Raw genomic sequence first — 12,774 nt, 5'->3', positions numbered from 1 at the left:
GCATTCAGATCCTTTTCCTTTTTCTCCAGTGGGTTGTTTATCATCTTCAAGGTGTAAGAGCTTGCTGTGTATTCTGGACACAAGTCCTTCATCAGGTAGATGTGTTAAGACTGTGTTCTTGACTTAAGGCTTGTCGTTCCATTTCTTTAACAAATGTGCTACTTTTGATGAAGTTTGTGCCCGGGCGTTCCTCTCACAGGTAGCGTTTCTTGTGGCCTAACACAGGCACGGACTTGCACCCGCATTTTCTTTAAGAATTTTTACAGTGTTCCCTTTTACGTTAAGGTTTTGATTTCAGAATTTATGTTTTTCTATTGTAAGAGGTAGGGGTCAAGATGCTTTCATTTCTTTTTCCACTTGTTCCAGCACCATTTTTAAAAGATGAGCCTTCTCTCGTTGAGGCGTGTAGATTCACTGAGGGCCCCTCGCCGTGTGTGTGGCTCTCTGCCTGGCGCTGCGCTGAGGGTGTGCGCTTATCTCTGCAAGACCCTGCTTGCCAGCTCTCCACGGGTGTGCCTGGAAGCGGGACTGTGCGGGCATGTGGCTAACTCTGTCTGTGGTGTTCTGAGGGTCCGCTTTACACTTTCCCACTTGGCCTGCACCACTTTACATTCCCGTCAACACTGCCCGGGGGTTCCAGTTTCTCTACATCCTCGTCCACATTCGCTGTTTTCTGGGTTTTGGTATTGACCTTCCTGATGGGTGCGAGGTGGCATCTTGTTGGAGTTTTGGTCTGCATCTGCCTGATGATACTGATTAATTTTCACGAATGACAGTTTGGTTTTTCTTCATTGGCTATAAATTGGTACCCAGGAAATCAGTGCCAAATCCAAGGCCATTAAACCTGCCCTGTGTTTCGTCTAAGAGTTTTACAGTTTTAGCTTTTCAAGGCTGTGATTTATTTTGAGGGTGTTGTATTACTGTTAGGTAAGGGTATGGTTTCATTCTTTCGCATGGGGACATCGAGTTTTCCAGCACCATTTGTTGAAAGGACTGTGCTTTTCCCATTGTATAGTCTTGGCAACCTGATTGAAAATCATTTGCCAGTATAGGCAAGGATTTATTTCTGCGCTGTTGAGACTCTCCCGTTGGTCTGTATGTCTGTCTGTATGCCAGTAAGGCCCTGTTTTGATCACTTTGCTTCCAGGGTTAAGTTCTGAAACCAGGAAGTGTGTGTCCTCCAGCTGTGCTCCTCTTTGTCAGAATCACTTTTGTCTGTCGAGAGGCACTTGAATTTACATGTGAATTTTAGGATAGATCTTTCTACAAACTAATCATTTGCGTTTTGATTTGAATTTTGTCGACTCTGTAGGTCTCTTTGGATAGTATTTATCATTAATGATATTAAGTCCTCCAATTCATGAACACAGAATGTGTTTCCAATTATTTGTGTCTTCTTTAATTTCTTTCTGGAATATTAATGTAGCTTCCTTACACGTCTTTGACCTCCTTGGTTAACCCCTGTGTTTTCTTTTATGCTCTTGGAAATAGAATTGTTTTCTTAATTTCCTTTTTGGGCTGTTCACTGTTAACCCGCAGAAATGCAGCTGATTTTTGTGTGTTGACTGCATCCTGTTATTTGCTGAATTCACTTACGAGCTAAAGGAAGCCTTAGGATGTCACGTATGGCCCATCTGCAGAATAGTCGTGCCGCTCCCATGCCCGTGTGGGTCCCTTTTGTGTCTTGCTCGTCGCTCTGGCTGGACTGCAGTGCTGTGCAGCCGCGTAGAGAGGCGGCAGCGGGCGTCCTCGCCGGGTCCTGGTCTCGGGGAGAAGCCGTCCGCCTTTGCAGGCAGCACAGTGCTCCCTGTGGGCCTTTCACGTGCCGCCTTTTACCAGGAAGATGTTCAGTTTTGTCAGATACTTCTTCTGCATCAGTTAGGATGATCATGTGGTCTTTCTCCTTCACTCTATGTGACGTGTCGTATTGATCGATCTTCACGTGTAGAAGCGTCCTTGCTTGCATCCCAGGAATAAACCACACTTGGTCGTGGTGTGTAACGCTTTTACTACTCGGCTGAGTTTCATTTGCTTATTTTGTTGAGGAGTTTTGTCTCAGTGTGCGTAAGGGGTGTTGGTTTGTAGTTTGCTTGTTGTCTGTGTCTGGCTTTGATGTTAGGGCAGTTCTGGCCTCTTAGAATGAGTTAGGAAGTAGTCCCTCCTCTTTATTTTCTTAAAAAGGTTGAGAAAGGTGGATTTGTTTTGGCCTGTGCCAGGTCTCATTGTGGCACGGGGGATCTTGGGTCTCGCTTGCAGCGTGCAGGGCCCACGTCGCTGACCAGGGACTGAGCCTAGGCCCCTGCACTGGGAGCGCGGGGGCTTTAGCCGCTAGGCCGCCAGGGACACCCCGGTGCCTGTCCTCCACATGTTTAGATCGCTAACCTTTCCCCGCGAGGCCATCAGACCTAGGGCTCTCCTTTGTTACCAGATTTTTATTACTGTTCCATCTCTGTACAAGTTACAGGTCTGTTAAGACTTTTCTCTTTCTTCATGACTCAGTCTTGCGAGGCTTTGTGTTTTTAGGGATTTGTGCGTTTCCTTTAGGTCGCCCGGTTTGCTCACACTGCTCTTTTATAACCCTAGTTTCTGTCGGCTTGGCAGCAGTGTTCCCACTGTAAGCTTTGAGTTGAGCAATTTGAGTCTTTCGTCTGGTTTTCTTTGTCCACTGAGCTAAAGCTGTGTCGTTTTTGTTGATCTTTTTGAAGAACCAGCTTTTGCTCAGTTATTATTCTGTTCTCTAGTTACCTCTGCTCTTATCTTTATTATTTCCTTCCTTCTGTTAGCTGTGGGTGTTGGTGTCTTCTTATTTTTCTAGTCTGTTAAGTTGTAAAGTGAGATTACTGACTGGAGGTCTTTCTTCATTTTAAAAATGTAAGCACTTTACATATTAGCTTCCTGTTGGCGCTGCTTCTGCTGCATCCCTGGAGTATTGCTGTGTTGTGCTTTGTTTTCAGTCATATCAAGTATGTTCTGATTTCCCTTTTTTGATTTCTTCTTTGATCCACTGGTTCTTTTGAGTGTTATTTAATTTCCACAGATTTGTTATTTTTCTAGTTTTCCTTCTTATTGATTTCTAATTTTATCCCATTGTAATTAGAGAAGATACTTTGTATGATGTCTTTTACTTTAAATGTATTGAGGGTTTATTTTTCGCTAAACATGTGGTGTGTCCTGAAGCTTCCCTGGTGGCTCAAATGGTAACGAATCTGACTGCAAAGCAGAAGACGCAGGTTCAGTCCCTGGGCCGGGAAGATCCCCTGGAGAAGGGCACGGCTACCCACTCCAGTGTGCTTGCCTGGAGAATCCCACGGTCAGAGGAGCCTGGCGGGCTACAGCCCATGGCATCATAAGAGTCGGATGCAACTGAGCCAGTGGCGGCCTCCGCGTTTCAGGGTTGCCCTGGATGGAGCAGTGCCCGCGTGCCGTGGGCTGCGCGTCGCGCCGTCGGCAGGGCCGCCGCCCGCCCGTGGCTCCTCCGTTCTGCACCGTGCTGCCGCCCCGTCTGTTTCTCCCTGTGGTCCCGTCGCGTTGCGCTCCGTACACCTTCCTGCTGTTTGAACCCGTTACTGACACGGGCTGTCCATCTTTGTCTCTAGTAGCCCGTTTTACCTGTTTTGTCTGACGCTGGTATAGTCGCTCTTGCTGTCTCTTCATGACTGTTGGCATGACATGTTTTTTCCATCATTTCACTTTAAGCCTCTTGGTGTCTTTGGATCTAATGCTGGTCTCCTGTAGACAGCATGCTTTTATCCATTCTTCCAGTCTCTGTCTTTTGATTGGAGAGTTTAACCATTTACATTTAGAATAACTACTGATAACAGAGGGACTTCACTTCTGTCATTGTGCCGTGTTTTTCTAATACACCTTACGGCCTTTTGTCCTTCATTTCCCACATACTGTCTTCTGTGTCCAGTTGATGTTCTGCGTTGAAATGTTTCGATTCCCTTCTCGTCTCCTTTCGTGTATATTCTGTGGCTATCTCCTTTGTGGTTACAGTGGGGGTCGCACGTGACATGCTGTAACTGACCTGAAGTTGCTGCGGTAACTGAGCTTTTGCACCTCACTGCGTGTTCCCTCTACTGACAGCTTTGTCCATCTCTCCAGGTCGTGTCTGCTATCCTTGCGTTTCGCCTGCAGGACCGCGTGTGGTGTTTCTTGCAGGGCCATCTGCTGGGGGAGAAGCCCCTCAGCTCGTGGTCTGAGGACATCCCAATTGCTTCCTCCCTTTGAAGGACAGTTGTATTGAACACAGGGTTCTCGGGTGACAGCATCCTCTTTCAGGACTCGGCCTGTATCAGCTTACTGCCTCTGGCCTCCAGGGTTTCTGACGAGAGCCTGCCGACAGTGTGAGTGAAGATGCCCTGTCTCTGACAAGTCGCTCTTCTCTTGCTTTTTTCGAGACTCTCTGGTTTGGGCCTTAAATTTGATTATAATGTGTGTCTGTGTGTGTCAGAGCTCGTCTTGGTAGGGTTCCCTGAGCTCTCTGCGAGTTTCTATTTATAGGCCCAGCTTGGAGAGGTTGCAGTCCAGCCCCGACCGCCTCAGGAAAGTCCGTGTTGCAGTAAAGCGAGGCACACGGGATTTCTGCTTTCCCGGTGCGCATGGTCACTCTATTACGTGTGTGACAGTATTGTGTCTAAATGTATACGTGTACCTTACTGCTAAAAATGCCACCATCTGACCCTTCAGCAAGTCATAGCCGTGACATCAGAGATCACTGATCACAGATTTCACAGCAAGTATCATAATAATGAAAACATTTGAAGTGTAAGAAATACCGAAACGGAAAACATGGACCAAAGTGAGCAAATGTGTTTGGGAAGACGGCGTGAGGTCACTACAGGCCTTCGCTCAGTCAGAGGTGCAGCACCTCCAAGACGGGCGGATCGGTCCACCACATCTTCCTCGGCCTGCCTTCCCTCTGCTCCTGCAGAGCCGCTCCTGTCCCGTCTTCCCCAGCCTGCCTTCCCTCTGTTCCTCCAGAGCCGCTCCTGTCCCGTCTTCCCCAGCCTGCCTTCCCTCTGCTCCTCCAGCCGCTCGTGTCCCGTCTTCCTGGGCCTGCCTTCCCTCTGCTCCTGCAGAGCCGCTCCCTGTCCCGTCTTCCTGGGCCAGCCTTCCCTCTGCTCCTGCAGAGCCGCTCCCTGTCCTGTCTTCCTGGGCCTGCCTTCCCTCTGCTCCTCCGGCCACTCCTGTCCCGTCTTCCTGGGCCTGCCTTCCCTCTGCTCCTGCAGAGCCGCTCCCTGTCCTGTCTTCCTGGGCCTGCCTTCCCTCTGCTCCTGCAGAGCCGCTCCCTGTCCTGTCTTCCTGGGCCTGCCTTCCCTCTGCTCCTCCGGCCACTCCTGTCCCGTCTTCCTGGGCCTGCCTTCCCTCTGCTCCTGCAGAGCCGCTCCCTGTCCTGTCTTCCTGGGCCTGCCTTCCCTCTGCTCCTCCGGCCACTCCTGTCCCGTCTTCCTGGGCCTGCCTTCCCTCTGCTCCTGCAGAGCCGCTCCCTGTCCTGTCTTCCTGGGCCTGCCTTCCCTCTGCTCCTCCGGCCACTCCTGTCCCGTCTTCCTGGGCCTGCCTTCCCTCTGCTCCTGCAGAGCCGCTCCCTGTCCTGTCTTCCTGGGCCTGCCTTCCCTCTGCTCCTGCAGAGCCGCTCCCTGTCCCGTCTTCCTGGGCCTGCCTTCCCTCTGCTCCTCCGGCCACTCCTGTCCCATCTTCCTGGGCCTGCCTTCCCTCTGCTCCTCCGGCCACTCCTGTCCCGTCTTCCTGGGCCTGCCTTCCCTCTGCTCCTCCGGCCACTCCTGTCCCGTCTTCCCCGCCTGCCTTCCCTCTGCTCCTCCGGCCGCTCCTGTCCCGTCTTCCCCGGCCTGCCTTCCCTCTGCTCCTCCGGCCGCTCCTGTCCTGTCTTCCCCGCCTGCCTTCCCTCTGCTCCTCCGGCCGCTCCTGTCCTGTCTTCCCCGCCTGCCTTCCCTCTGCTCCTCCGGCCGCTCCTGTCCTGTCTTCCCCGGCCTGCCTTCCCTCTGCTCCTCCGGCCACTCCTGTCCCGTCTTCCTGGGCCTGCCTTCCCTCTGCTCCTCCAGCCACTCCTGTCCGGCGTTGTGTCTGCTGCTGCGTCTGCCTGCTCAGCCACCTCCAAGCCCCTCGGGTGAACTCTTCATGTTATCGTGCTCTTCATCCTCAAAACTTTGTCTTGGTTTCGTTTTCCGTCTCTTTATCAATGTTTTGATTTTGTTCACGCGCTACCTTCTTGAGCTTCCCCACATCTCCCTTCAGTTCTTGGAGATCCTGGCGTGTGTTAGTCGAGCAGGTTCTGTGGTTGCTTTCCCTCCAGATGGGCCGTGCCTCCCTGTTTCTTCATGTGCTCTGCGGCTGTGTTGTTTCTGAACTCTGGGCGTGTGGGTCTGCTTGTGTGGGGACTGGAGACGAGAGCCCCTCTTTGGGGGCCGCTGGGTGCGTTACTGATCTTGCTGGCTCTCTGGGCCTCTCGTAAGCGTTGGCGTCTCTGAGCTGACGAGGTACCCACAGGGTGAACTTCAGGTCGGCCCGGGTCTCTCCTGAGGTTCCCACCGTGTGCAGCCGCTGGCTGATTTCCCATTTGTGCCACTGTTTCTGAGCCAGCCTTTGCTGTCTGGCTCCTGACAGGGGCAGGAGGAAATATGAAGCAGGGTGAAGGGGCATCGGCCTGTTAACCCCCCGGAAGCCACTGAAGAGGAGGCCTGACGGCCGCCCGCCTCTGTCTGCACGTCGGAGCCCAGGACTGTACCTGTGCCGGGTTCTCGCCAGGCGTGGGGGTTTCTAGCTGCCATTGCCTCAGTTTCCCGCGGCACTGTGACTGTCTTCCCTCCGCAGCTCCTGTGAGACACGCACAGACTTCTCAGGACCGTTCTGCTCCTGTTCGTCTGTTTCCTCTCTGCCACTCAGTTGCCCGGGTTTCTTCTCTCTCCAGCTGGCTGCTTCTCACGTTTCTGGCTCTGGGCCTTCTTCCTGTTTGCTCCCACTGCCTCTTAGCACTCCCCTGCAGGGGTCACCTGTCCTGTCAGCCTTGGGGGAGGGGGTGGTTACAATCATGAGCTGTCTCCATGGCTGTAAAACAGATTGTGCTCGCCGAACCTGCTCGGGCAAGGCACACCTTCACCGGGTCGGGAGCCCATGTGATGCCAAGATGAGGAGACGCCTCTGCATCTGCAGGCGAGTGGATGACAAGGACGGTGTGTCCTCCACGCGCCACAGAGGAGTGTGACGCGGCCGTGGACAAGAAGGAGGTTCTGCCACGCGCAGCAAGACAGATAAACCTTGAGGATATCGACTAAGTGAAACGTGGAGACCGGTGCTGCATGATTTCATTTAAAGATGAAATCTAAAAAAGGAAACGCACAGAAACAGACAAGAAGGTGGGAGAAGTGGACAGACATCACTCAGTGGATGTGAGCGTCCAGGCGGGAGATGACTCGGCTCTGGGCGTGCGGCGGACAGCACGCCTCCATTCCATTCGTGAAGTTTGCTAAGAGCGTGGACCTTGAATGGCCTCGCCACAGCCAGGAAAGACGTGTTAACTGACCGTGTGGTGGTGAACGTTGGGCCGGATACACGTGTCGAGCGATCACTTTTAAACTTGAACCTGAACAGCGTTACATGTCAGTTTCAGCTCAGTACAGCAGGGGCAGAGCGGGGGAAGGAGCAGGTGTTGGGGCTCGCCAGGGAGAGAAACACTGGAGGCTCGCAGGAGTCCTCCGGCAGCTGGCCCCTGCGTGTGCCAGCAGCTTTCTCCACGGCTCAGCCCCTCACTTACGCCTCACGCGTCCTGTGGGCTGGCCTCCTGGTTTACTTTAGGACCTAGAATAAGATCAAATACACCCTACTCTCTCCCGGCCTGTCCTCCTCCACATTCTCTCTACTGGACAAGCCCCTGGTGTCATTCAGTCACGAAGTCATATCCAGCTCTTTGCAACCCCATGCACTGCACCAGGGCAGTCTTCCCTATCCTGCACTGTCTCCCAGAGCATGCTCAAACTCATGTCCACTGAGTCAGCGAGGTTATACCAACATCTCATCCTCTGTCGTCCCCTTCTCCTCCTGCCTTCAGTCTTTCCCAGCATCGGGGTCTTTTCCAGTGAGTCTGCTCTTCCCATCAGGTGGCCAAAGAATCGGAGCTTCAGCATCAGCATCAGTCCTTCCAATACATTCAGGGTTGATTTCCTTTAGGATGGACTGGTTGGATCTCCTTGGAGTCCAAGGGACTCTCAAGAGTCTTCTCCAGCACCACGGTTCAAAAGCCTCAGTTCTTTGGCGCTCAGCCTTCTTTATGGTCCAACGCTCAAGTCTGTATACAACCACTGGGAAAACCATAGCCTTGACTAGACGGACCTTTGTTGGCAAACTGATGTCTCTACTTTTTAATGCACTGTCTAGGTTTGTCATAGCTTTTCTTCCAAGGAGTAAGTGTCTTTTAATTTTATGGTTGCAGTCACCATCCACAGTGATTTTGAAGCCCAAGAAAATGAACTCTGTCACTGTCTCTACCTTTTCTCCATTGAATGTCAAGTTTAAGCCAGCTTTTTCACTCTCCTCTTTCACCCTCATCAAGAGGCTCTTTGGTTCCTCTTCACTTTCTGCAATTAGAGTGGTATTGTCTGCATATCTGAGGTTGTTATTTCTCTTGGCAATCTTGACTCCACCTTGTGACTCATCCAGTCCAGCATTTTGCATGATGTTAAATAAGCACGATGACAATATACAGCCTTGTCATACCCCTTTTTGAACTGTTTTCATGTCTGGTTCTAACTACTCTTCTTGACCTGTGTTACAAACAGCGAGAAAAGAAGAGAAGCTAAAAGGAAGGAGAAAGGGAAAGGTACACCCATCTGAATGCAGTTTCAAAGGATAGCAAGGAGAGATAAGAAAGCCTTACGTGAACAATGCAAAGAAATAGAGGAAAACAATAGAATGGGAAAGACCAGAGATCTCTTCAAGAAAATTAGAGATACCAAAGGAACATTTCATGCAAAAATGGGCACAATAAAGGACAGAAATGATAAGGACCTAACAGAAGCAGAAGAGATTACGAAGAGGAGGCAAGAAGATAGAGAAGAACTGTACAAAAAAGATCTTCACGGCCCAGATAACCACAATGGTGTGATCACTCATCTAGAGCCAGACATCCTGGAATGCGAAGTCAAGTGGGCCTTAGGAAGCATCACTATGAACAAAGTTAGTGGAGGTGATGGAATTCCACCTGAGCTATTTCAAATAATAAAAGATGATGCTGTGAAAGTGCTGTACTCAATATGCCGGCAAATTTGGAAAACTCAGCAGTGGCCACAGGACTGGAAAAGGTCAATTTTCATTCTAGTCCCTAAGAAGGGCAATGCCAAAATGTATTCAAATTACCAGACAATTGTGCTCATTTCACATGCTAGCAAAGTAATTCTCAAAATCCTTGAAGCTAAGCTTCAACAGTACATGAACCAAGAACTTCCAGATGTTCAAGCTGGATTTAGAAAAGGCAGAGGAACCAGTGCTCAAATTGCCAACATTCGCTGGATCAAAGAGAAAGCAAAGGAATTCCAGAAAAGTATCTACTTCTGCTTCATTGACTACGCTAAAGCCTTTGGCTGTGTGGACAGGACATAACAGGAAGAAGGGAAGCCCACTCTGAGAAAGCCTTAAACGCTGGGGAGTTCTGGTGCGAGGCTCGCCTTCGCAGTCGCGTCTCCGGGTCTGCCGTGGAAGCCGCGCTCGCTTGGCTGACATGGGCATGCGCGTCGGCGTCGCGGGGACTCTTCCTGCGCCTCTGAGGCTCCCGGGCCTGCTGACCCATCGTCTGCCAGTGGAGTTGAGCTCCCAGCTTCTCTGCAGAAGGATGCCCGCACGGCTCCGAGCACCCTGGAGCCTAAACAAGCTCCGCTTTGAGGCTATAGAGGCAGACAGCTGCTTCCAGCCCTGCCTTGTTTGAAGGAGGTCAGTCTGCAGCCCAGAGGGATCCTCACTCTGAGCGGACACGTGGGGTGACCGCCCGTCGCTGTTGGCGAGCCCAGCACTAGGGCATGAGAGATGTCAGGTACAACTTGCCCCAACTGTAGATTCTCCTGAAGAACTTTCATTTGAAGAGGAAAACAGCACAAGAAATTTCATCCAAGGGGCCACAAAGCCCAGAGGAGCCAAGCAGGTGATCCCTGCGGACCTGATTGGTGGCGGGCCACGTGAGCAGAGCCCCGAGCGTGCTTCCGGGTAGGCAGCCGTCCCTCACCCTCCTCGGTGGGGCCTGGGGGCCCCCTAGGACTGTCTCCCGCTTCCTGCTGCCCGGTGACGGGCTCTGGAGTGAGGTGGCTGCTACTGGGTGTTCACAGCTTTCAGCTGAAGGCCACAGGAGAGGCCACACTCGGGTCACCATCAGTGAAGCGGGCTGTGTCCACGTGGCGTGGCCATAAGCCATTGCAGCAGCGTGGAGACAGGACCGCGGGTGCTGGGCACCCCGCCCCTGCTGAGAAGCCAGACGCTGCCTCAGCCCGTTGGGCAGGCTCTGTGTGACAGATGAGCAGACGTCTCTCCTTTGCCCTGGAAAAGCCTGCAGCACAGGGGCCCACCTGCGTCCCCCTGTGCCCTGGGGTGGCAGCAGGTGTCCAGCGGGAGAGCCAGGGGCGTGTCCCATGGTGCCCATGGGTGTCCAGGGCCCTGGGGCTGATGGATCTGGAATGGGGGCTGCTGTACTGGGTGCAAGGGGGCGATTCTGAGGCCACAGGTGTGGGTCACGCCTGAGCCCCCGTGTCTGCAGCGGCCTGGAGGGGGCTGGGCCTGGACCCCCGACCGTGTGGCCTCCGGCGCTGCCCCTGCTGCCCTCACGCAAACACGAGACCGCACACGGGTCTGACCATGTGTCACAGGGTTCCACACATCTCTCTATAAAACCTGAAGAACTTCCTCTAATGTTTTCTGTAAGGAAGATGGGGGTCCTCCTGGTGATGAATTCTCTGGATCTTTGTCTGAAAATGTCTGTTTTGCTGTCATCTTTGAAGGGTGTTTTGCAGCCAGAACACCAGGGGGATGGTTGTTTTCATGGCTTTGAGGATGTCCCTCCATTCTGCTCTGGTTCCATCCTTTCCATGACTTCCCTGAATTGCAGACTTGTGTATGGGAACAGTGCATACCTGAGGCTTTGCTTGATGTTACCTCCTGCAGCCGGCAGACCCCTGCTTCTCGCGGTTGGGCCAGGAAGGGCAGCTCCTGCTCCCTAGAGACAGAGCTCTTGAAACTGGACCTGCCCGTGTATTTCTGGGTAACTCTGACTCCGAGGTGCAGCCCTGTGGGGGTCCCAACCTGTGCTGCGCAGCCCTGGGACTAGGGTGCCCCTGCCTACTCCCCGGGCTCCAGGTGGCCTCCATGCAGGCCTTGAGGGCAGCTGCTGCAGGCTGTCTTCCCCCACACCCCCTTCTGCCTGAGACCATGGCCTTGCAGCCCAGCTGGCTCTCTGAGGCCTTTAAATGGACTCTCTGAAATCTGGCTTTGCTCTTTTCTCTGCGGAGGGCTGGTGAGTGAAAAGCAGTTGCCTGGCCTGGCCAGCACTCCTGTTCTGATGCTTGGGGGCCCCCAGCCCCACTCGGCACCAGGTAACAACAGCTGGAGGTGCTCTGCGTTTGTTAATGGTCTTTTCCGCCTCCTGCATCGGCAGGCAGGTCTTCACCACTAGCGCCCCCTGGAAGCCCAGTGTTAACAGACCTTGGCGGCAAATGGGTTCCCTTCCGGGACTTGGTTGCCTCAGGTCTGTGTTCTTGTTGGCGGTCTGGCGCTGGTGGAGCGGGTTCCCACCTCCGGCTTCCGTGCCAGCCGTGGAGAGAAGGCAGGAGGGGCTGAAAGGACATCCTGGGGTCAGCGTGTGGCCAGACAGCAGACAGTGCGGTGCTCGCCTCCAGTCTCCCGGGGCAGCAGAGGGCGCAGAATGGGGGTCAGGACGCCCGTCGGGGCTGCCAGCCAAGGGTCTGTTGCCCCCTGGCAGGGCCACTGCCCGGCTCGCGGGCCCCTGACCGCCGAGGTGGGTGCTGGGCCCGCTGCAGGAGCACGTGGCCTGTGCTGGCCCGGCAGCCCTTGTGGAATCTTTGGACGATAAAAACCAAAGTGTTTGTTTTCTTCTGCCCAGATTACCCGAAAATTCAGGCTGAATTCCGAAGGCAAACTTGAACAGACCGTCTCCATGGCAACCACTACGCAGCCCTTGACTCAACATCTGCACGTCACGTACAAGAAGGTGACCCCATGACCCCGGGTGGCGCTGCCTGCCTGGGGAAGGTGTGGGTGTGGCCACAGGTGGGTCACCGTGGGTCACAGGGTGGCCACGTCTCCTGTAACGGCATAGAGATACCAAATAAAAGGCCTTTATTTTTATGGGTGAGCGTTGTCAGCGTCATCGCTTGCGTAGGCTGCGTTTCTTTCATCTGCTGGTGATGGATTGCTTCCAGTCTTCCCTAAAGACTCAAAGGGGTGACATTCTCTCATTTTTTCCTGCAGTTTTGACAATATGCTTCCATCATAGCTCAGTCAGTAAAGAATCCGCCTGCAATGCAGGAATCCTCCCGCGATGCAGGAGACCTGGGTTCAATTCCTGGGTCTGAAAGATCCCCTGGAAACGGAAATGGCAACTCACTCTAGTATTCTTGCCTGGAAAATCCCATGGACAGAGGAGCTGGTGGGCTACAGTCCATGGGATCGCAAGAATCGGACACAACTTAGCAGCTAAACCACCACCAAAACACTTAGGAGTCTTCGGTAGTTAGTCATAAGCTAAAGACACGGGTCATGTTT

The 12,774-nt window shown here is 53.0% G+C and overlaps 1 protein-coding gene across 5 annotated transcripts in view; it reads left to right on the top strand.

Moving 5' to 3' along the window:
- THAP4 (THAP domain containing 4) overlaps window positions 1-12,357 on the top strand; it is a 35,473-nt gene extending 23,116 nt beyond the window's left edge. For all 5 annotated transcript variants that reach the window (XM_025289331.3, XM_025289332.2, XM_025289333.2 and 2 more), the window contains one exon: window positions 12,113-12,357. In XM_025289331.3, coding sequence (XP_025145116.2) covers window positions 12,113-12,232 — 120 coding nt within the window. In that variant the 3' untranslated portion in view covers window positions 12,233-12,357. The remainder of the gene's footprint in view (window positions 1-12,112) is intronic.
- The last annotated feature ends 417 nt before the right edge of the window (window positions 12,358-12,774 follow it).

Source organism: Bubalus bubalis, chromosome 6 (assembly GCF_019923935.1).
Source record: "Bubalus bubalis isolate 160015118507 breed Murrah chromosome 6, NDDB_SH_1, whole genome shotgun sequence".
Classification (NCBI taxonomy): Eukaryota; Metazoa; Chordata; class Mammalia; order Artiodactyla; family Bovidae; genus Bubalus; species Bubalus bubalis.
The sequence above is the reverse complement of the archived record's forward strand: the minus strand, read 5'-3'. Positions and strand labels throughout refer to the sequence as shown.